Source organism: Perca fluviatilis, chromosome 21 (assembly GCF_010015445.1).
Source record: "Perca fluviatilis chromosome 21, GENO_Pfluv_1.0, whole genome shotgun sequence".
NCBI lineage: Eukaryota > Metazoa > Chordata > Actinopteri > Perciformes > Percidae > Perca > Perca fluviatilis.
In genome coordinates, this window is record NC_053132.1 from 25146693 (window position 1) to 25171529 (window position 24837).

General features: G+C 41.4%; 2 protein-coding genes across 3 annotated transcripts; one reads left to right on the forward strand and one right to left on the reverse strand.

Moving 5' to 3' along the window:
- The first annotated feature begins 5 nt into the window (after positions 1-5).
- Positions 6-13709, forward strand: trim65 (tripartite motif containing 65). 2 transcript variants are annotated; one of them, XM_039788012.1, is made up of 9 exons: positions 6-683; positions 1167-1615; positions 1773-1868; positions 3165-3395; positions 4313-4481; positions 4592-4681; positions 4962-5179; positions 11149-11492; positions 12988-13709. In XM_039788012.1, the coding sequence occupies exons 2-8, from the start codon at positions 1169-1171 to the stop codon at positions 11455-11457; spliced, it is 1560 nt and encodes a 519-aa protein (XP_039643946.1). In that variant the 5' UTR covers positions 6-683; positions 1167-1168; the 3' UTR covers positions 11458-11492; positions 12988-13709. The 2 variants fall into 2 exon arrangements, with proteins under 2 accessions (XP_039643946.1, XP_039643945.1); XM_039788011.1 differs by having other exon boundaries at positions 11149-13709.
- On the reverse strand, positions 13663-23564 carry wbp2 (WW domain binding protein 2). The gene is made up of 8 exons (XM_039788015.1): positions 23333-23564; positions 22004-22112; positions 21639-21774; positions 19513-19605; positions 19264-19410; positions 19027-19149; positions 17087-17163; positions 13663-15076 (listed from the first exon to the last, which is right to left on the reverse strand). The coding sequence occupies exons 1-8, from the start codon at positions 23392-23394 to the stop codon at positions 15029-15031; spliced, it is 795 nt and encodes a 264-aa protein (XP_039643949.1). The 5' UTR covers positions 23395-23564; the 3' UTR covers positions 13663-15028.
- Positions 23565-24837: the final 1273 nt, after the last annotated feature.

Here is a 24837-nt window from a genome sequence, read left to right on the forward strand (position 1 = left end):
GTTCGTGGACCTTAGTACCTTTTACGTGTTTTTGTTTTCTTTAGTACTGAACCGTAGTCAACTAGCTAGCTAGCAGATAAAACGGTAACATCTATTATGTTACATGTTCTTTGTTTTAGCTTTCTTTCGTGCATATTTCAAAATATAACGTTATACTTTTTGGTTTGGGAGTTAAACCAAACAGAAAAGTACATTCAAGATTTATAATTGACAACGCAGTCAATACGACCCAAATCACGCAAATGCCGATACGCGCGAGAAACTAATATTCTCATTAAGAGAACAACCTCTGTGTTTGGCTAAAGATGGTGGGGAATTTGCGGGGGGATTTTTACTTGACTATTAACGTTACAAATGGGAGGTTTTAAATTACTAACGGTAGAGGTCCCCAGGTTACACTACTCCCGTGCGAATAGGGTTATTTGTTACAAATGTAACACTGCAATAATATTAACAATGGCATTGTGACACGAATCCCCGCATAACCATGGGTGTATTATTAACGCGTATAACACGTTAGTAACGTTTCGTTGGATCCTGGTTGGACATTTTACATGTGTTTGTGTATTTTCCCGACAGCACATGAAGGCATCATTTTTGCGTCTGCCGTCATCAGGGAAGGTTCTGACGATATTCAGTCAGTATTCACACAAATGCTGTGCACGAATGTATCTGTTGAAGTGGTAAGAATTCACATTGTGTCTTGTTATAGATAGAGTGTAAAAGGGTAAAATTGTGCGCTAATTTACAGTTAGCTAAATCACCAGACTGTTTTAATATCGTGACTGTTATTATTTGTTCACACGTCCTAGCTAACCTGAACTGACTTGATTTCAGGCTAACGTTAGCTAATGTTAGCTTTTCCTTCTACTTGGTTAAGTTAATGTGTGGTAGCCAACGTTACCATTTGGACTGAGCCTTGTACTGTCCTTGACCGTGGCTTTGTTGTTGCACATTCTAATAACTGACAATAACAAAAATTGGGGCCATGAATGATTTTTTTTCTACCCTTCTGAGAAACAGTTTCTATATAAAGGGCTTACAATGTGATATTAAGATCTTAATAACAAAGATGGTAAGCAGTTAAATTACATGACATGGTGTACAGATATGATACACTGATAGAGTTCTATCCCATTATTACCAACCTCTTTTTTTTTTTACAGAGATGTCTGCTCTTCCTTCAGAGATGGATTCTCAGAATTCAAACCTGAACTGTGCCATATGCCTGGACCGTTTCCGGATCCCTGTAACCATCCCCTGCGGTCACACCTTCTGTCAAGACTGCATCAACCTTCACTGGGACACCAAGATCAAGTCTGATATCGGACCTCACTGTCCAATCTGCAATGAGAAGTTTGCTACCAGGCCCATTCTCAAGCGTAATGTGTCCATGTCAGTCTTGACTGAGGCTGTGAATACTGGCCCCTCCTGTAGAGAGTCGCTTATGAGGGGAAGCGAAGGGGCGAGAGCCTTGCTGCTGTGTGATCGCCATAAAAAGCCTTTGGTTTATTACTGCAGGCAGGACAAAATGTCTGTGTGCTGCCAGTGTGGCATCTCTGAATGCGCGAACCACGACAAGGTGTTGTTGGAGGCAGAAAGGGAAAACCAAGAGGTATAGTAACGCAATGCCACCCCATTTGCTTAGCTGGTATTGTAACATGGATTGTCATTCCAGTTATTACACTGTCCACTTTACTCCAGAAACTAAGGGGACTATGATTGTGATTATGTAAAGTGCACTGTCTCAATTTGAGGTGTATTCTTTACAGCTGCTGCTGGAAAGGAAGAGAAAGGAGGTGGGGAAACTCACTGAAGAGACGCTGAAAAGTATAAATGACTTGGCTGAAAATATCAATCAAGCAAAGGTAAACCCCCAATTTAAGCTTTCCCTCTGTGAAAGTAGGTTAAAGGCTTCACTATGCTTCAAACAAACAAGTTTTCCCAATCTGTCAGAAAGGGGACTTAAAGTGCTCATGTTATGCTCATTTTCAGGTTCATAATTGTAATTAGAGGTTATATCAGAATAGGTTTACATGGTTTGATTTAAAAAATATATATATATTTTTGTTGTATTACACATTGCTGCAGCTCCTCTTTTCACCTTGTGTGTTGAGCTCTCTGTTTTAGCTACAGAGTGAGGCATCTCACTTCTGTTCCATCTTTGTTGGAAGTCGCACATGCACAGTAGCTAGGTAAGGACTACTAGCCAGTCAGAAGCAGAGTGTGAGGGCGTGCCACGCTAACAGCTAGGCAAGTATTATAACGTGTGTTTGTAAACCTGTAACGTGCATAAAAAAGAACTTATATACTTTTTGGCTTTTTCCCTTTCATTTATTGTGCTATATATCTTTTTTGTTCATATAATAGGTTTACAAAGTGAAAAAGCCCAAAGTCCACCCCAAAGGAACTTACCATCTCCAACAGAAAACACTGTTCACAAACTGCTCCAAACAGCTCTATTGTAGTCCAGCCTTTACTTCCGTGACGAACGTGCATCACCTTGTAACACACGTTATAATCCTCGCCTAGCTGTTAGCGTGGCACGCCCTCATACTCTGCTTCTGACTGCCTAGTAGTCCTTACCTAGGTACTGTGCATGTGCGACTGCCAACAAAGATGGTACAGAAGCCTCACTCTGTAGCTAAAATGGAGAGCTCAACGCACAGGGTGAAAAGAGGAGCTGCAGCAATGTGTAGTACAACAGAAATATGGTGGGTTTTTTTTAAATTAAACCACATAAACCTATTCTGGTACAACCTCTAAATACAATTATGAACCTGAAAATGAGCATAATATGAGCACTTTAACTCTTAATATGTTTCAAAGTGATCGAACGTTGAAATTTAAGCAAGTGTTTTTCAAGCAGTGTAAACTCTCATTGGGTAACCACATTGGCACAATTCACCACTTCCTGCAGCTGTCACACACTTACAGCCAATTTTTAACAGAAATCAGGCAATTGATTATTATTGCACACCCACAAGACTTGTAAATGAAATAAGAAATGTTCAGGTCTTCACGGACAAAGCTGCAGCTGAAGCTTGATATTATTGTAGATAAATAAAAAGGCAGGGATCAAAGATTTAGGACTGGACACTATTAAACATGTGTACCCAAAATACTCAATTCAGGCATATGATTCAACATCATTTTATCAACAGGTGACTCTTCAGCAGACTTCCACCTGGGTCAATGTCAAGTTCTCCACCCTGATTAAAATACTGGCGGAGAAGCAGGAGGCTACAGAGCTCTTCACAGAGGAGCAGAAAGAAGCTGCCATCACTGAGGCGGAGGCACGGCTAGCTGAACTTAAGGAGCGCTCCCAGATACTCGAAGAGAGCCGGGAACAGATAGCAGCTGTACTTAAGCTCTCTGATACAGAGCTCATCAAGGTTTGTACTTCTGCCTTTAAACTATCATACATTTGGCTTAAATGGAAAGACTTTAATGTAACAATACAACTATATTGCACTCAGAAAGAAACCGTTAGATGCCTCCCATCTACAAACATGAGGGGGGAAATTTACCTGACAAGCAAACATGGTTTGTTACACAGAACTGTGTAACAAATCGAAGACGCTGTCGTTGGAAACTGTAAGGGGAAGGGCAGGCACTTGAAAAGAAATACCTTGCAGTAGAGATGCACCGATTACAACTTTCTAGGCTGATTCCGATTTCTGAGTTTGAACTGCCGATACCGATTTTAGCCGATTCCAATTTCATATTTTCTAACCACAACAAAATACAAATAAAATAAATATAGCCTTGCAGTATAAAGATATTTCTCAAAACACACACAGGCCTGTTTGAACAGTAAAGTTACCTGAAAACAGCGTGTAGTTCCTTTTTTTAGCAAGTTTGCTTTATTTGTCATTGTGCATAAATATGAACAATACCATTGCTGTCAAAGGGCTTATCTGCTAACGTTAGCTGGTCGCTGGTCATGGCCGATCACGTGAAAATCGGCCAATTCTGGTCACCAGCTGGTCAATCGGTGCATCTCTACCTTGCAGGTGATTGGATGAACTATCTTTCTATCGCGTCTATCATTGTTGTTTTAAATGAACAACATTTGTTCGCTGCTGTCCGAACAGCAGCGAACCCAACCCATCAGCTTCTTCATGTGTTCGCTGCAGTTCAGACACAAAACGTATTACATGTAGCCTGACAAGATGGATTTTTGTGTGATATGTGATCCCGTCATTCTCCCGTGATCTCTCCAGAATCCAGCTTTTGTGCAAGGTAAGGGGAAAATATCATCAGCTGCCAAATCATCAAGGTCTTCTTTAAAATGCTTATCTCTTCACAGGAATCAATGGTCATAGAGGTCCCGCGTTTCAAAGATATTCCCACAGATGTAACAACAAACCTTCAAGAGCGATTAAACGGTGTCACAGATGTCCTTTCCCGAGTCTCCAAGCTGGTGTCTGAGGACCTAGAGAAAGCTGTGAGCACCGCTGTGGGTCCGGACAAAGATGGTAAGATGCCTTCAGGAATGATGTTCCCTCTGTAGCAGTTTAGCTAGAATTGGCAGCAGTGTGTTCCCCAATCTTTGCTCTGTGTTATTAAGCTTGTCATTGGCCTCCAGGTTCTCCTCAAGATAAGAGGCCGATTCTAGCTGTGGTTCCCAGTCCAGCTGCTCCGTGCCACCCTGGTGGGAAGGAGGGCCTCAGTGCTTGTAAGTCCTATCTAAAAGTTTAGACAGCTTTTTTGTTTTAAGAATTAACCTGGTTCTCTGGTTCTTCTAAATGTAATTAATTAGCAAAGTGCAGCAGGACAATAAGCTTCAGTGCTTGGATGACATTCAAAGATGGGGACAGCAAAGGTCATTGTGCCTTATTGTTATCCCTGCGACCATAGAATGATTTTGTTAGAAAGAAGGGCACATAAATGTATGTTAACAGTGTAAATATCTGTTTCTGCTTCAATCTGTCTGATTCCTTTTGTTCTCATTACAGACCGATGCTCTCTGACCTTTGACCCTCGCACGGCCAACGGGCACCTGTGTCTGTCCCAGGAGAACCGGAGGGCAGAGCACCTGACCACCGGGCCCCGCCCCGTCCCAGCCCATGAAGCGCGCTTCGATCACACCTGGCAGGTGCTCTGCTTTCAGGGCTTCAAAAATGGACAGCACTACTGGGAGCTGGAGGTGTCCAAGCCCTGGGCCTACCTCGGGGTAAGGAACCATGCATGTCGTGTTTGTACACCGTTGTGTTGGGAGTGGTTCATTGAAGTTATTCAGGAAAATTAGCCAAGCCAAGTTGAACAGGAATCACAATCTTAACACAGCATCTGAAAGTAACTGTTACAAGCAAAATCGTATTTACTAGCAAAAAATTCCTAAATGACTACAGTTCACATAAAAGTGTGTAAATGTTTGCAGCCATTGCTGCATCTTTTTTTTTTATAGACAGCCAGAGCCAATAGTTGATTTGAATGGCTGACGGTTATGGAGAATGGGCAGCAATGTCTGACAAACTTCAAAGAAGCAGTTAAAAGGTACTATTACAATAAATATATATACACAAATTTGCCAAACCCAAATTTAACTTGCACGTGGTACCACCTGGGTGGTCATTTTTGATGAGCCAGCCATTACCTTTTTTCATTAATATTGGCATTGCTGCATAACCAAGTAGCACTTCATTTCTTTTGCAGTAATTTACTAAAAGTAAGAATTTACACAGTCGAATCAGAACCGTCAAGTCTTGCCTATCGTCGACTGATCGTCGAATCATGTGTGTGTGTTTGTGTGTGTGTGTGTATGTGTGGTGCTGCTGAGGAGGGTCTGGCTAGTCCCCACAGCATTCGGGGATGGGAGAAAAATGTGCTCTGGTTCATTGGCGTTTCTTTAAACCAATCACAATCGTAAGGGCCGGTGCTAAGCACGGGAAAAGCCTAGGTGCCGCTGCACAATAGCCTCGGGAAGGAACTTGTATTATTGGAACATGCATACGTTCAAAAGTTGTTTTAGCCGTGTAACAGAAAACTCTGATTGGACAGATAGACTAGCTAGCTGTCTGGATTTACCACCGGAAAATCCACCGGAGTTTAGAATGCCAACACAAAGAAAGCCCAAGGCAACGGAAGTGGAACGTCGAGGATATAGACTATAGGGGGGTTGACTACATTGATGAAATATTACTTACTGTGATAAGGTTGTGTGTACAGCTCATTTTGTATGAAAACATGCAACCGAGTGGGACACAGATATAAAAAGAGTAGCTTCTTATTGCATAAGTGGTGCAGGGGGGGAGAAGATTAATGAAAGTTGTTTGGACGTAGCACTTGCGTGTCACTCAAGCAGTCAGCTCGCCCTATGTGACGAGAAGCAGCGCTCACAGAGCAAAAGTCTGTCCTGCTGTGCGCACTCTCTACTTCTTTTACACAGACACACACACACACACACACACACAGCTGTGCTCCTGTATCAGGCTGTGGCACACAATTGGATCTTACTTTGGGTGAGTTTTTACTATTTCAAAGTGCACCCACATTTTGGATTTTCTTTTCCCAGACATTTTCAGTTAAAGATTTAAACCCCTCCACCAAGTTCTCCTCTACGGAGCCCCCCTGGGGTCAGCTGAGAAAAAAAAACGAAACCGTGCGCACAGAATAAAAATCCGTTCCCTCGGTTTCATAAACGTGAGCAAAGTTAGAAAGATATTCACAGATTTGAACTTCCGGGATCAATTATTCTATAGCAAAATGTTATTAAATCACAAACGACGCATCTTTCCTAATGTAGTAAGGTTAACAACGAGCTACAAACTCATTTTCTCACTACTACAGCAATTACTTTAAAGAACTAAGCATATTCATAATTTTGGTAAATATTTTTTGCCAAAAGAATTTAACAAATGTCATAATTACAGAGAGTCATGTCTCCAAAACTACTCTGCACATAGAAGGCCCCCTGCTGGTTGTCCTACAGCACATAGTTTTCAAAAATAATCATATGCATAATTTATGGAATATTTATTGCAAGAAATATGTTATAATTACATTCTCACAAAATACTCCAGAGAAGGTAGTTGTACTACAACAAATACTTTAGTGTAAAAAATATATATACAGTATATATGTATGTAAATGTTGTTGCCTTAAAACATGATTTTGAGACTGAACATTTAGTAAGTAAAAATTAAGTAAAATGTTATGCAAACTGAAACAAAAAAGGTGGCAGAACAAACTTAAAGTGATGGTTCGGAGTAATTCACCCTAGGGTCCTTTGCACCATGACCTCGAGCCAAACACCACCCCAGAAGCTTTTTTCACCTGGGTCTAACATTGGGAGAGTTAGCTAGAGTAGCGTTATCAGCTGAATAGCTTAGCGCAGGGGCTAACGGACCCACGTTTGTATCTCGTAAGTTACCCCACTAATAACGCCCGAAATGATACCAAACGTCTACAAGTAGTACAAATAGGTTATGCTCTCATAAAGTACACCAGAAGTTTATGTAAATAACACTTGCCTGCTAGCTTCTGCCTCTGCTGTTGTTGTTGCTGCTGTAAGACGAGTGCTTAGGGACGTCTACAAATTACAACACCGAAAAGAGATGCAACAAAAATATTTTTTAATTTAACTTTTTTTTAAAGTAAGTGCTGTAGTATAACTAGCAGGAGACAAGTTATAATTGAGGTAAGTTTGGAGACATTACCTTATTTAATCATTAAATTAATAAATATTTTTGTTGTATCTCTTTTTGGTGTAGTAATTTGTAGACGGCCCTTAGCACTCGTCTAACTGCAGGTAGCAGCAGCAGCAGCAGAGAGCTGAAGAGAGCAGGCAAGTGTTCATAAACTTCTGGTGTACTTACAAACTTTCCAATCCATCGTTTTATGAGAGCATAACCTATTTGTACTACTTGTAGACGTTTGGTATCATTTCGGGCATTATTAGTGGGGTAACTTACAAGATACAAACGTGGGTCCATTAGCCCCTGCGCTAAGCTATTCAGCTGATAACGCTACTCTACGCTAACTCGCCCAATGTTCGACCCAGGTGAAAAAAGCTTCTGGGGGGGTGTTTGGCTCGAGGTCATGGTGCAAAGGACCCTAGGGTGAATTACTCCGAACCATCACTTTAAATATCAATATCACACATTCATTCATAATGAACACATTCACAATGTTAATTTTCACATTTCAGATCTGTATTAATAATGTGAATAATGGAAAAACACAAATGAAATACACATTTTCTAGCTTTTGTTTACTTTTCTTGCTGGGGTTAATGTTCACTTGTATGCAGTTTGTGTACAATTACCATCGTGGCAGTAGTTGAAATTTTGGATCCTTTAGTTAGCCAGACCTAAACCCCAAACTCGCCTCCAGCCTCTTTAGCTAGGGCTGTTACACAACCCACAATCCCAAGGTTTATTTTTGTTTGGTTTATGTGCTGCTGTCATTCCAAGGCACTGCGTGTGAAACCAACTTGTGCAAGTTCCACACTGAATCCACACATAATATTAAATGTTTTTGGCAAAGAATATTCCCCAAAATTATGCATATGCCTATTTTTGAAAAGTAAGTGCTGTAGTACAGTGGTTCCCAACCTTGGGTCCGGGCACCCCTTAGGGGGGTGGCAAAGATCACAGGGGGTACGCAAGTCTTTATCTGGTTTAAGGTTGATGTAAAAAAATATATATATTTGCACATGTATGTTAAACAAATTATGATAATACACTAGAATATATAATGTATACAAAAGTCTGTATAAAAACTATATATTTTTGTTCTCGCTTAAAATTGTAGGCAGGCTACTTAGTAGGCCAAACCTCCGGGACCTCTTAACCTGGGACCCTTGCTGTCATCAGGTCAGCTGCTAGCTGCTATCATCCTCGTTTTTCCTGCCGCCACGACATCACTATTTTATGAATGAAACATGGCGGAGAAACGTAAAAGTGCTGATAACTGCTTTGTATCAAATAAGAAAGTAAGGCTCTATCTCGAGAGTTACCTCAACTCAGCTTTTCTTAGACATAATTGGGGGGGAGGGGAGGCACCAAGGAAAAAAGGTTGGGAACCACTGCTGTAGTACAACCAGCAGAAGAGGTCTGTCTATCTGTGAGGTAAGATTAGAGACACAACTCTATTTAACTATTAAAATATTAAATGTTTTTGGCAAAAAATATTCCCCAAAATGATATTATGCTTATTTTTGAAAGGTAAGTGCTGTAGTGCAACCAGCAGGGGGCCTTCTGTGTGCAGAGTAGTTTTGGAGACATGACTCTGTAATTCTGACATATATAAAAAAAAATTGGCAAAAGATATTCCCCAAAATTATGCATATGCCTATTTCGGAAAAGTAAGTGCGGTAGTACAACCAGCAGAAGAGTATTTATCTCTGAGGTAAGTTTAGAGATACGACTCTATTTAATTATTAAAATATTAAATGTTTTTGGCCAAAAATATTCCCCAAAATGATATTATGCTTATTTTTGAAAGGTAAGTGCTGTAGTACAACCAGCAGGGGGCCTTCTGTGTGCAGAGTAGTTTTGGAGACATGACTCTGTAATTCTGACATATATAAAAAAAAATTGGCAAAAGATATTCCCCAAAATTATGCATATGCCTATTTCGGAAAAGTAAGTGCTGTAGTACAACCAGCAGAAGAGTATTTATCTCTGAGGTAAGTTTAGAGATACAACTCTATTTAATTATTAAAATATAAAATGTTTTTGGCAAAACATATTCCCTAAAATGATATTATGCTTATTTTTTAAAGTAAGTGCTGTAGTACAACTAGCAGGAGAGTTATAATTGAGGTAAGTTTGGAGACACTACCTTATTTAATCATTTAATGAATACATATTTTTGTTGTTATCTCTTTTGGGTGTTGTAGTTTGTAGACGGTCCCTAAGCACTCGTCTTACTGCCGTCTCACCGCCAGCTGCTCGTAGAGACTAATGTTATTTCTCCAGGTTGGAGGACGGCTCGTTTTGATGAAAATCAGTTTGTAGCTCGTTACGGTAGGAAAGATGCGTCATTTATGATTTAATAACATTTCGCTATAGAGTAATTTATCCCGGAAGTTCAAATCTGTGAATATCTTGCTAACTTTGCTCACGTTTATAAAACCGAGGGCACGGAATATAAATCCGTGCAAACAGTTTATGAAACTGAGGGCACGGATTTTTATTCTGTGCACACAAAACAGGTAGTTCTTTGTAAAATCAGACATTAAGCACCCCCATATAGCCAAAATGGCATGATCCTCGTTTCATAACGCCTCTGCAAAGATTCAACTGTGAGATTGGCATTCGAATCAGGCTCCTTCGATCGAAGCACCCCTAGTACTTAGGCATAGCAGTGCTTTGAGCTATAAGCTAACATCAGCATGCTCCAAATGACCATGCTAACATGCTGATGTGTGCAGGTATAATCTTTACCATGTTTCCACTGTATTACTAATAAATACTTTGATAATAGATGCAGAAATTACAATGTGCTGTTTCAAATTCAGTGTCACTTTTGAAGATGCAACATATAAGGTCAACTTGAAACCACTTTATCGGCATTTCCGTGACTCACTGTGACTTCAACAAAACTGCAGAGCCGACGTAGTTTGCATCGTCTGCAGCTCTGCGTGTGTGCGAGTGTGTGTGTTTGTGTCAGAGCTCTGCTCTCTGTCAATTTTCAGAGAGGACAGATAAGCTTGCGCTTATGCGCTCTCAGGTACCATTTCAAGGTTTAACGTGTAAAAAAAAAAAAGGGTGGCAAATTTACTGGTCGCACATGTGCGACTGGATGCAAAATGCGACCATTTGGTATTCCATAAACAGCGGAAAGTCTGACCCAAACAGCTGATCTGTGGCATAATACAGCGTGCGGCACAGTTGCTCTTCTGCGTGGGGATACAGAAGTGTTACGGTTAAGGAAAAAGGGGTGCCAAAGGGAAGGGCTGTCTGACAGCAAGGTAAAGCGGTGAAAGATTTCAAAATCTAGCGTACACTTAAACTGATATCGTTTTGTTTAGGTGGGCCTTTTTTTTTCAGGTGGCTAAAACTACAATATTTTTTGGCTGCCGATCCCGTCCACAGCAGTACATTGCTTCTGTGTTGGTACTGCTGTCTGTCTCTCCAAACTGGGGGCATCTACTGTAGGTAATATACTGACATCCTCTCCCTCGTCTCTTATCAGGTAACCTACGAGACCATCCCCAGGAAGGAGAAGGGCAAAAGGTGCATGGTGGGTATGAACGAACTGTCCTGGAGCCTGCAACTGGACGAGCATCAGATCAGCGCCTGGCACAACGGCCGGCGGGAGACTGTGGTCGGCCACTCCCAGCACAGCCGCATCGGCATGCTGCTGGACTACGAGGCGGGGACGCTCACCTACTACGGAGACGGGCAGACCAGGCTCCACGCCTTCCACTGTGCCTTCAGCCAGGAGCTGTTCCCCGCCTGCTGGATAGGAGAGGGGGTCAGCATCACCCTCTGCTCCACATGAGCTGACTCATAAAGAGAAGTGAAGAAGAGAGCTCAGTAATAAGAACCCCCCTTTTCAATCTCTTTGTTTTTATAATGACTGCCTTCCTACATTGTTTTAAGCAGAAGAACTGGCTGTGATGGGCCTTCCTTCCCAAAACTGTCGACCTGGCTTTGACTTATTCACATAACCACATGACAATAACATAGCTAAGGAAAGGCTCACAAAACCTGGTTCTAAAGGGCGTTAGGGTTCAATTTTAAAGGCAGAATGAGTAGGATTTTCTTGAAAATCAATGTATAGACTCGTACAAAAATAACTCCTTTTAATCATGACTTAGGGAGCCACCCAAAATGTGTGGCGTGCTCTGTAATTGCAGAGAGACCCTGCACTCCCTGCCTGTATTTTCTCTTTTTTTTGCTGTGATGCTAGGGGTGTTTCTGGGCGTCAGCCTTTGGGCACTGGGTGTGTAGCCCCCAGCCACAGCGCTGGACTCAACCAGTTGCCAAATCGTAAGCACTCACCCAACAGCAAGCTACAAATGGCGGACACAGCGCTTAAAAAAAAAAAAAAAAACACAAATACATCGAGGCCAAACGTCAAGCAGACAAAGCTTGTTCCAAAAGGAGGGGGAATCTGGGGTGGGCTTTCACACGCTGGCGAGCACTGAAGGAGAGGATGGGGATGAAGAGCAACCGTGTGATTCTTGTGTCGTTGAGCCGGGGAAGTGGCCCTTCCTCCTTTCGATGTTGTGTTTAAAAAACCCGCAACGGACAATTCCTACTCATTCTGCCTTTGAGGACAGCGCTACTTAGCTTGTAGGAAATAACCCTCAGTTGTAGATTGTCTGCTTTCAGGTACGAAAAGACCAATCTCCTCAACTCAGTAGATGATTGTACATTCACTACACAAAATTGAGTTTCCTTCTTCTACTGCAAAGCAGTACACATTTATTACAGATGGTTGGGGTTGGTTTCAGGCAAGTTACTCATTATAAAATACATAGATTCATACAATTCACACAAATGCAGGTCATGCTGCTGAGTCAGTGTTTCTAAGGAGCCGATGAGTACAGTGTTATCAGTTTATCCATTGTGTTGCTTTGAGAGGGCTGGACTACGACTAAACTGACAACTCCAGCATTATTTTACTTAACCCTAAACTGTTAAATAAGTGCCATTTGGCTGGTCTTACAAATACATGACCACGAAAGGGCGACGGTATGTGCTGCCATCTTGTGTCAGATTTTACCATGCCTGACTCTAGTCTGCTTGGAACAAAGTTCATCATCTTTGGGAGACCTGCTTATTCGCTTTCTTGCCCCGCAGATCAATACCACCTTCCAGACATAGAAGTCATCGCTGTAAAATACATACAACAAAGATAGAGACCTTTTTGCAATGCTGTGAGAAGCCATTTGTTGAGGAATTGCTAAAGCATAACTTAACATAACCCTATTGCTGTTGGAAAAAAAGAAAAGAAAATGGCACTTGTGTGTGCACAAACCTCTCAAAAACTTTTTTCTAATAGTTTTTTTTTATTTCTGGGCAGAATTCAATCCACAGAAGGATGTGAGCCAGTTCATATTGTGGTGCGAAGAGGACAAAGAGCCACTGCAGGGTATAGTTTTGAGACATTGTCCTGTTAAAAGAACAACCCAAAATCAATAAAGACATTGTTAAAAAAGAAGAAAAACAAAACTCCTTAAGTGATTAGGAAAAAAAAATAAAATAAAAAAAGTCGTTGTGGGCTGTACATTACTCCTGAGAATACAAAACTGAAAATGGATCACAGTTTTTATCATCTTGGGATCTTGGCATGAACGCACAAATCACCCGGTTTTAAACCTGTGATACTGACAGTGTTATGATGGAATCTGCTGTACTTTTTTTTTTTTTTTTTTTAAATCATGAGCACTTAGAAGGCATAGCTGTGACCTTTTGGAATGTTGAGGTACTCGAGGCTCGGGACATCATGCGTCTTTGGGAAACTGCGGTGGATTTGCACAAGATGTCCAGAAGCGCAGACGTGGACTACTGACTCCGAGAAGGGAAAAGCACATTTCCAGGCTGTTTAAGCCTAATGACATAACATAACCCCCTCCTGCTGACTCTGGAATATGTTTGTGTTATGTATGCTAATGCACTATGCTGTGGTTAAAGTAGAATACCCATCAATGTGTGATTATAGCAATGCTCAGTGTAGAAATACAGACAAAGACAGTTGTGTTTCACATGAATCAAGATCCATTTAATAAAATCCAATCCAATGCATACATTAGTTGAGATCATGCTTTGTTTTTCTTACTTGAGCCAATTTAATTATTCAATAAATTAGTTTGAAATAAATACAGAGCTTTGTTATTATTCTTATTATAATACACAGCCATGACAGAGCGAACAGGAGCCCGATGCATAGCATTCTGAAAGTGCAAATAATCAGCCACGGATGTGCCACAGATACAGTATATAGATAAGTGACAAAAGAGGAAGGAAGAGTAGAGGCTCAGATACTGAGGTGCTCAGATCAGATTTAAAGACGGACCTCAAACTGGAGTTAAGTTAACTGGAGTTAAGATCACAACCACAGAAAATAGAAACATCCTCTAATGGTCTTGTTTGTTTCAATAATGTTTCAAATTCACGTTAGAAGAATGGAAAGTGAAGCAGGCCGGCGTTGAGTCTGACCAATTGTTTTCTCGAATGTTCAGAGGCATGACAAAACAGGAAGTGACATCATTGGGTGACTGCTCCGCTTTTGCACATTATAAAGATAATCCCTCCCTGGCAGTACGCCCCACACTCTCTGCTCTAATCTAGGATCAGGGATTTACTGCGGGGGCTCAACGCTGCTCTAAATCTCTATGGTCCTCTCATCCACTAAAACATGTCAAAGCAGACCAGGCCACACTGCAATCGCTCACTTTACAAAAGCTAGTTTTTCTCTACGTTAGTGTTGTGAGAAAATATCTCATTTTAAAAGTCTACATATTAAAAGCCTGTACACACAAATAATAGAAAAATAAAACACTGCATTCAGCTTGCCTCTGAATAGATTAGCAAAGTAAGTAACATCTTTAGATTCAGTCTAGTTTAATAGACAGTCGTAGAAAATTATATCTGAGTGTCAAAACATAACTGAAGTTTAGGGTGGCAGTGGGGATTCTTGGGTCACCTGCAAGGCATTAAATGTTAAATTAGCTAATCAGGTTACAAAGTTATTGTCAACCATATTGGAAAAAAACTAAACAAATCCTGACAACTTTGACCTAAACAACCGTCTCGTTTCTCTCAAAGATCGCTACAAATACTTTTCATTTCCATCACCTTCACCAGGTGCTTCTGAAGAAAATGAAACAGATTACAATACGGTATATGAATTATGTAAAAGGTATGGGCTGAGGTGGAAAAGCAATGGAAAAGAAAAAGGGGAAACCAAAAGGAATGTGTTGGAAAGGGACTAGGAAGATGAAAAAGAAAGTTAAAAAAAAGGAAAACCTTGGCCTTCCTGGTGTCGAGTTAATTAAATGAGGTGATCCAGTAGAATAGAGAGAACATGAGACGGAGAGGAATGAGGGTGAGATCAAGCAGGTCTACTGGTTCTTCTTGTCTTCTGGAGGGGAGTAGGGAGGGGGCTTGTCCTATGGAGAGAGCAGAGTTAAGGTTGGAGACAACAGTACTGTACAGTCAGCCATTCTGAGCACGTTGAAGGCCTTTTTACACAGAGCATGTCACTAACAAACGGCATGTAAACACATTGTTGCATCGAATGAATTTACATCTACTGAGTCTGCGACTCAAATTTAAGACTTAAGTTCCCCCACATTAGGTCAATAGGTCAATAAATGTTTGCACTGTAAAAGGACAAGTTAACGGCGAATATGTCCCAGACGCATGAAGAAGCCCTGCATGTAAGTAGAGCCACTCTGATATCAGCCATACCGGTTAGGACTAGGCGTGGGCCGGTTACCGGTGCCATGGTATACCGCCGTTTGAAAAAGTCACGGTTTCAAAACCACTAACATTTTCCGTCATACCGTTCCTAAGGTATGAGCTGTTTTTTAGTCTTCAAAGACAGAACGTGCACTTTAGAAATCCCACTCCCTGCTAGTGTGCAGTGTGTTTAAAAATGAAATACATGGTGTTCAATGTTGTTGTTTTTCACCCAGACATTACAAAAATAATACATTTTAAAGCTGTAACTGCGATACCGCAATACCGTGAAATCTTTGCTGAAGGTTATCATACCGTCAGAATCGTATACCCATGCCTAGTTAGGACTAGCCATCAGAAGGCTGTGTAGTCTTGGCCTGCTTAAACGTGGGGTATGCTCGCCGCAGCCGACCTGTCGAGCGCCAGTGTGACGTCATGGGAGCGCCGTAACTGTCTTCTCATGAACAGAGGTGGCGCTAGTGAGTAAAGGCTACCGACTCTGCTATTTCTACGGACTAGAAGAAGAAGAAAAAGGTAAACAAGGGCAGGACTGGCAGCAGCATTGAGGTCAATGCTTTGATTTGATTGGATGACCTACTTCGTCGGATCAAGCCTTTCATTCGCCAATTCACAAGAGAGACTTGCGGTCACTGAGAGTCCTGGCATCCGGTTACCCTCGAGCTCGTTCGGGCTTCCCGTTTCCGCTTTAAAAAAAATAGAGTGGTCAAAATCCTGGCGCGCCAGCGAGATCTACTTCATTTTGACGTCACATCAGCACGCGCAAGCTCGGATGCGCCGACTGTAAAACAGCCTTTAGAGTTTACAGTTATTTTATGGTTCTGCGGAGGCTCCACACAGAGCTTTCGCCGTAGCCTACGTAAGTGGCCTGATGTTTATACTTGTGCGCTGGTGTTTGCGTCGAGCCGGCATGTGTGTGTGTGTGGAGTGGGTGGTAGAGCAAGGGAGAAGTAAGAGTGATGGCGATTAGCTTCGGAGCGAGTAGCGACTCTAGAGTCATAGAGAGAGAAACAAAGTGTCTCCCCTGTTGTTTCTGACCACGGTGGGAAATCTGGAGCAGGAGAAGTTAACCCTCTCCTTGATTTCATGTCGTTTATGGAGAAGGAGAACCAGGAAATGAGTCGGGGGGGAAATGCAACGCTACCAAGCCACGGCCGAGGCACGTGCATCGCTGTGACGTGTAGTTCCATTTTTCGAGAGGTGCGAGTCAGGCTACGGCGTAGGGTCCGGCGTAGACGCAGAGGGGTCTGCGGGGGTACGCCAGAAGCATAAAACGGCCTTTAGCCCTACTAATTGTTTCATCTCAATTGTTTCATGCTTCTTCCTTTTTAAGGAAGAAGCAAAAGAATTTTTTTTATTTAAATATTTTTTTTATTTAAATGGTTGCTTGTCTCTAATATCTTTAAAACTGACAAAAAAGCACTGTGTAATTTTTTTTAATTAATAGCTACATACAGCCAGGTGACAAATGAAGGGAAAACATAAACAACAGAGTGGAGAAACATAATAAATACTGAATACTTCCATAAAGGGCACAAGTGGCACTTCAACAGCTACTGTACTTAAGGTGAGGGACACCCACTAGCTCATACTTGACTTGTAATTAGTAGAAGAAGAAAAAAAACGGTCTCAATATCTCCGCAAACTGGGCGATAAAGTCCAACATGAGAGGTGTCGCAGAGTGATGGAGGGTAGCTTACCTGTGGCAGGTACACATGTGTAGGAGGCAGCGTGGCACAGCTGGCGCTTGCTGCTGCCTCGGCTGCTTTGGCCTCCGCTGGGAAAGAGATGGAGAGTGAGAGAAGGGAGGGGGACATTAATTAAACATTGTCTTACGATTGTCCCTGGGATATATGAGATGACTGAAGCTAATCAAGGAAATGTAGGCATAATTAAAGGGTAATTCTGGGTTTTTTTCAACCTGGCCCCTATTTTCCTATGTTTTTGTGTGTAAGTGACTGATGGGAACAACAATCTGAAATTGAAATTAGTCCAGTATTAAAAGGAGAACTCCGGGCAATTTTTAAATGCGAGTACTGTTATTAGATTATTACTCTGTGTCTGACATTATGGAGTTCAGGATCCCTAAAGAGATGGGCCTTTTTAAAACCTTTTTGTTTAACCAGAAACAGCTCTGAGGTCGCTAGCGCTAAATCCACCAGACTCTGTTTAAAAAGACAATACTTTTAGCCTGTATAGAGCTAATGTATGTTCACGTGTAAATCGGTAAACTATGTGTTTATTTCAATCAAAACTAGAGTTGTGATTGTTGAAAAAAGTGGAAAGACGACCGAAAACGGCTTTTCATAGTTTTATTTTGTTTCTGTCGACTTTGAATGAAGTATATTTTACTATGCCAAAATTACTGTTTATTTACATGGAGTCTAGTGGCTTAAGCAAACGCATTTTCACGGATGGTTATATACATACACACACATACATATATATACATATATACATACATACATATATATATATATATATATATATATATATATATATATAATATAACACATACACACATATACATATACATACATATATATATATATATATATATATATATATATATATATATATAATTGTGTGTGTGTGTGTGTGTGTGTGTGTGTGTGTGTGTGTGTGTATATGTGTATGTGTATATATATATATATATACACATACATACATAAAAAACAATGAGCTGAACCGTTTAGTCAAATCGATTAGTCAACTGACATAAAATTAATCAGCAGCTAGTATGATTAACAATTGTTTGAAGCCCTTGTTTCAGCTTCTCAACTGCTTGTATTGTCTTATGGGACAGTTAACCTAATATCTTTGGACTGTTGGTTGAACAAAACAAACAACGTGAAGACATCACGTTGGGCTTTAGGTATTGTGATGAGCCCTAAACAAGGTTGATCAAATCATCATGCTAGGATAACACTGAAAAATGATAAACAAGGGTACTCAATTATACTACTACTAAACAGCAGCATTGCAGGTCTGTTTTTCAAAACAACTCCAATAAAGTAAATTGAGGGACAATAAGAAAGTGGATAACAATGAATAGCATCATGATAACAGTTCGGCAATACAATTCATTCATTCAAACCTTTATTTAACCAGGATAAAAAACTCCTTGAGATTACAAATCTCTTTTACAAGAGTGTCCTGGCAAATAAAGGATATAACATTAGATTAAATAAAAGAATAGATTATTTTTCTTTTTATAAATACTAGTAACAATGCAATGTATTCCCAGTTTAAGATCCCTAAAGCAACTCTGAGCCATCCCTTTCTTTACATTTTAGACTAATCAACACCTGGAGTAAACTATAACTATCACCACCAGGGTCTGAATATAACTTTTTTTCACTGTACTGTACACATGCATGCGTATACATTAATGTGTCTGCCTACAAGCAAAGGAATACAGTAAATATTTCAACTCTGTGTAGCTCCATTCAATCCTACCCTAATCTTACTAAACACGTCTTTCTGTTGGGTGATTTCCCTGTCTGCCAAAGTGGCGGATGGCCTGACGATTTTACAAACCGCTGTCAACAATTTATTTGCATGGGGCGGATGCTAATTTCAGACCCTGATCACCACCTAGCTACAAATCAGTCAGAGCCTCTTTGACAGAGATCCTCACCTGCTGCTGAGGAGGGGAGGTCGGGGTCGTGTGGGGGCTGCTGACCTAGAGGAGCAGAATAAGGAGGCGGAGGTATGTAGGCCGCTGAAGCATCAAACGCTGGAGGGTTGGGATAGTATCCATCTGGATAGCAGAGCACAGAGCTGCAGATCAGACCACTTTTCCAGGAGTTGAAGGAGATTTGTATTGAGAAATAAAGGCGATAATGATAACCACTGCAATTATTGCAGCCCCTACCTGGTGGAGGAGGGTTGGGGTAGGAGTAGCCAGGTGGAGGTCCAGCAGGGTACATCCCGTTAGTAGGGGGAGGAGGGTAAGAATAGGCCCCGTTGGCCATGTAGGGGCACCCACCAAACCCAGGAGTTACTGGCTGACCTCTTGACGCTGCAAGACACAAAGTGGGAAAAGGAGGCAAAATATGAAGAAACAATGGAGGACAATCAGCCAAAACAACAAGACTTTTTATAAATTTCTTTATAAGCATACCCTGAGCAGCGACCTGCAACATGTACTGGCCAAACTCTATAGCTCCTCCAGCAGCGAAGATGAGCTTGAACATAGCACTGCCCTCCCAGCCACCTGTGAGAGATAACACAAGGAGGAATCCATGTAGTTACTGTGTGCTAAACAAACTAAAGCCATCAAACCCTTTTAGTATAGTAGCTTTAGAAGCGTATGTAACCCGTATGGACATTTACCAAAACACTAGATCTGTTTTGCGTTTCCAGACAGTACTCTTTAATTCAGGGGGGGTTGTTACTGGATGGTAATAGCCGTGTACAGCCATGCGCTTAAGTCTAATGTATGGTTCTGCAGAGGCTCCATGCAGAGCTTTCGCCGTAGCCTACGTAAGTGGACTGAAGTTTATGCTTGTGCGTTGGTGTGTGCGTCTATCTCATTAAGAGAATAGCAGGGCCGGCATGTGTGCGCGCGGGGGGGAATGTGTGGTAGAGCGAGTGAGAAAGTGACAATGATTAGCGTCGGAGAGAGTCCCGACTCTAGAGACATAGGGCCTGATTTACTAACACTAGCGCAGTTTGCACTGCGTCTGTTTATGCGAGTTCGGGAATAGCGCACGCTATGCTTCCACATTTTGCGTAGTATTTATCAACCCTGACACCCATCAGGCAATCAGCGTCTTTCTCCGCCCACTAGACCGTAAATTGCGCTGTAGCAAAGCGGTACTTGTGCTATGATACGGCTGAGTGCAGACTGCGATATTCGCACTGCTGATGCTATGACTGTTTGAAATGATCCTGATGCCAATATTTGTAATGTAGCGAGGAGTTTAACAACTGCTGGAATGGGATGTGAACGCTGAGTGGGAGATTCAATTTCATCTTTGATTTCTTCCAGTAACTCTAATATTGCATGGCTGCTTGATCTGTAATGCTAAATGATGTTGTGTTCACTGACAAAGTGTGATTCTTGTGTTTAAAAATATTTTGAGCCTCCGCCTATGTCTTCGTCTTGCTCAAATTACTGTTGCCATTTCACCAGCGGCATAAAGGTCTACGAGGAAACTCGACTGCGGCTGGTTTAGACCTGCTTTTAAGAGGCGGAGAATTTCCCCCGCAGAATAGAGGCGCGCTCTTACTGACAGTCTTTGTAAATACCACGGAATATATAATTAGGCGCACTTTGCGCTTATCCTCCCACCTTTTTGGGTGGAACTCCCACTTTCCCCACGACCCTCCCACGAACGCATATTGAAAGCGCAACTTGTCTCTTCTCGCTCATGTGGCAGACAATCTGCCCAAGTGCGCCCTGTTTGTAAATATGCCGCATCGGTTACGTCCGTCTTTGCGACCAATTAGCGCCTGGAAACAGGCGCAAACAGCTTGATAAATCTAGCCCATAGTGAGAGAAACAAAGTGTCTCCTCTGTGCCCGGAAATGAGTAAGGGGAAATGCAACGCTACCATGCCATGGCCGAGCGACATGCGTTGCCGTGACATGTAGTTAAATTTTTTGAGAGTTGCACGTCAGGCTACATCGTAGGACGGTATCTCCACGTACCTATATACCACGGCCTTGATTTTACGCAGAAGCATAAATTGGCCTTTAGAAAGGAGCTGAAGGGACACCCTGGTAGCTCACCTGGTTGAGCGTGCGCCCCATGTACTAAGGCTCAGTCCTTAACGCAGCAGCCCTGGTTAGAGTCTGACCCACGGACCTTTGCTGCACGTCACCCCAAAGGTCAAACATGCACAAAAAATTATAATCTTTAAAAAATAAAAAAGAAGGTGAAAAAACTTTTTATTCCTCACTGCTCCATCTATCTTTCACTGTTTATCCTCGTCACAGACGATGCAGAGTTCGCACCAATTGCGGACTGCAGTGTTTCTAGCTCAACCTTTTAGTATCGGATCAGTGTGCTAGATAGAACAGAGGACCTAAAAAAAGAACAGGACGGAATAGAGCAGTTCAACTGGTACCATCCAGAACTTTTAACAATAGAAACACAAAAATAACACTAATTGTAAAAACTGAACTGAAGCAGACAGCTTGGTGGAAACGAGGCATATCAGACACAGAATAATGTACGATGATCACCAGTATAACCTAACTGACACAAGGACAGTACGTGCACACACACCTCTATATACTTACCTCCAGGCTCGGCATTGACAGTACCCTTGATGTAATTGGCTCCCAATACAGGTTGTTTGACCTCACATCCCTTTATTAGGTAGAAGGGCATCATGAAAGACTGCAGCGCATCCCGCCCTTTAGCCACAAAGATCACCTGAGAGAAAATATCAGCAACTAACATCATATCATCACTCACATGAACTCAAAAAGCAGTGTCTTTTTCCTTACTACCTTATAACTTAGTGAAAGATAAACCTAAACTGCTTATTAGTGGAATGAGAGTTCTGCAGGTTGTTGTGTACTTGCTGTAAATTGTGTCAGCATTATGTCAGTGTGATGCTGTGGCTTAATAACAAATAAGACATCTAGGTCATGTCTCTCACCCTGTATGGAGTTAGGTAGATGCTGCCCTTCTTGCTCTTTCTGAAGGCTTCAGGCAGACTGTCCGCATCACAGAAAACCAGCTCCACGTTATCATAGTTCATCAACACACTAGTGACAGAAATAGACAAAAGAACACAATCAGTGGATCACAGGACACAACAATTTGTTGATGGAAAAAAAAAATTCTATGGCATTTATATTTTAAAATGTACAAAAATACAACATAATTTATTCATATGGGTTTGGTTTGATTAACAATATGACACAAACCCCACCATCATGACAACATATTTGACTCAAAAGCTTAAAAATGAGATCACTGGGTTATTGTGCAACTGTCCAGTTACATGCCATCTAGCTAGTGCCAGGGATTACTACTGGTTCTGGGTTAGCTGTAATGGGTTTATCATTGCTCTCCAGAATGTTCTAGAAGAATCTGCCTCTGAGTTTAACTCATAAAATGTCCTGACTTGATCCGGATGTGACAAAACAAACGTTTTTTTGTAACGTTAAAGCAGGTCAGAGTAAAGATGGTGAAGACAATGCAGCAGCACGGTAACAGTTATTGCCATAACTGCTACGCTACAATTACAATATGATTAAAAATAGCATTTTACCCTCAACAATACTAATGTCTAAATACAACACGTAAATATCCATTTAATCACGTGAAGCCTGCTATGGTTGACTGCAGTGATGATATAACAGGTTGAAGGCCATGTTTGAGCTACGAGTCCGAGACCCCGGTTCTGTAAGATGCAACGCGAATATTCCATTAACAAACATGGCGTTTTAACAATTAATGCGGCCTTACGTTACTTGCCATCTAGCTAGCATTTCGTGTGCAACATATTTGGAGTGGTTTTGGATATGAGCCACTCTGACATTCGGCTTATGTGTGATGTACAATAAAGAACTTTTGTTTATATAAATATAAAATACAGCTACAGAAGACTGCTTCACGGTTCTCGCTACCGCCAACACAACATTAGCTACGTTAACGTTACTTATGATAGAATGACACTACCGTTAGGTTGTATGATAATTTCGAATAAATTAGCGTTGGTTAACGTTAACGTTAGCTAGCTAGCTAGCTAGCTGTTGTGTAACGTTACGTTAACGTTAATAACGTTAGATAGATATGTCGAATTTGCAAGTGCTCCTGGTAAATAAAGTATATTCATGAATTAAGCAGAACACCAGAGAGACATTGTTCATTCTTTTTTTTTATTAGTTTGGTGTGACGTTCTCCCCTGACAAACCGTAAAACGTGTCCATCTGCTAGGTAATGGTAACAGCTAGCAAGCCCTTTGCACCCGCTTACTTACCTTTCACTATTGTTGATGATGACTCCGCCGCCGGACTCCGAGTGGTTCTGGTTCAGAGCCATGTCGACGGGCCTCCAGACTCTCCGACAACAAAACGATTAACGGTTATGTTCCTCTATCAGAAGGCGCACTGCAGCCTTTCCTTCAGTGTTGATAACGTTTGTTGTGATAATGCTGCTGGATTTGGTGTTGCACCTGCTCTTCCGCCATACGTGTGGCACGCATAGAGGTGGCACGCCCACCATCTATGAACGCCCACCAAGTGACGTCACACAGTCATGTTTGTTATGTAAACAAACAGTATTTACTGAAAAAGGGGATTTTATGGGTTGTGTTAAAAATTATACTTAATATCTAATTTGGTGAAAAATAGTGTTTTAATCTAATTAATACGGCTATAAAGGTTTACGCCAAATATTAGTTCATTAACAAAAATACTATAAAAGTTTGGCTGGACGTTGCATTTTCTTGATTTGTTTTTTGTGAATAAGAAATTAAGAAAAGAAAGAAATTTAGCATTTTACAGACCTAGATATGGACATATATTTTATTTCCTTTGCACAGTTGGTACTAGATAGAAGCACATGGCCACATTCATAAGCAGAAATTGACTGATTCAAAGCATGACTTTGGACATTTTTGCCAAGAATTACTATGGCACCACAAATGGCTATAGGCCTATATATATTGTTAAAATGTAGTAAAGGTTCTTGTTTAACACATTTTGTTGTTGTTAAAGGTCCCATGACATGGTGCTCTTTGGATGCTTTTATATAAACCTTAGTGGTCCCCTAATACTGTATCTGAAGTCTCTTTTATATAGGCCTTAGTGGTCCCCTAATACTGTATCTGAAGTCTCTTTTATATAGACCTTAGTGGTCCCCTAATACTGTATCTGAAGTCTCTTTTATATAGGCCTTAGTGGTCCCCTAATACTGTATCTGAAATCTCTTTTATATAGACCTTAGTGGTCCCCTAATACTGTATCTGAAGTCTCTTTCCCAAAATTCAGCCTTGGTGCAGAATTACAGCCACTAGAGCCAGTCCCACAATGAGCTTTCCTTAGTATGTGCCATTTCTGTGTCTGTTATTATTGAGGAAGAGAGGGGGGGCAAGGTGGAGTGTGGGGGTGTGGCCTTGACCAACTGCCACTTTGCTCGTTTGAAAGCCATGATGTCTCTCTGTCATGGGTGGGCCAAATTCTCTGGCAGGGCAAAGCAGAGAAAGGGGAGGTAACCTTGCTCCTTATTTCTCTGGGAGGGCAAAGCAGAGAAAGGGGAGGTAACCTTGCTCCTTATTTCTCTGGGAGGGCAAAGCAGAGAAAGGGGAGGTAACCTTGCTCCTTATTTCTCTGGGAGGGCAAAACAGAGAAAGAGGAGGTAACCTTGCTCCTCATGACCTCATAAGGAGAAGATTCCAGATCGGCTCATCTGAGCTTTCATTTTCTCAAAGGCAGAGCAGGATACCCAGGGCTCGGTTTATACCTATCACCATTTCTAGTAACT

What these genes read in the sequence shown, in the direction of transcription:
- trim65 (XM_039788011.1), top strand. Translation starts at nt 1,169, where the DNA reads ATGTCTGCTCTTCCTTCAGAGATGGATTCTCAGAATTCAAACCTGAAC. An exon ending in GAAGGAGGGCCTCAGTGCTT is followed by an intron (nt 4,682 to 4,961) that starts GTAAGTCCTATC and finishes TTCTCATTACAG; the next exon opens with ACCGATGCTCTCTGACCTTT. An exon ending in AGCCCTGGGCCTACCTCGGG is followed by an intron (nt 5,180 to 11,148) that starts GTAAGGAACCAT and finishes GTCTCTTATCAG; the next exon opens with GTAACCTACGAGACCATCCC.
- wbp2 (XM_039788015.1), bottom strand. Translation starts at nt 23,394, where the DNA reads ATGGCTCTGAACCAGAACCACTCGGAGTCCGGCGGCGGAGTCATCATC. An exon ending in TCTACCTAACTCCATACAGG is followed by an intron (nt 21,775 to 22,003) that starts GTGAGAGACATG and finishes ATTTTCTCTCAG; the next exon opens with GTGATCTTTGTGGCTAAAGG. An exon ending in CACATGTGTACCTGCCACAG is followed by an intron (nt 15,077 to 17,086) that starts GTAAGCTACCCT and finishes CTCTCTCCATAG; the next exon opens with GACAAGCCCCCTCCCTACTC.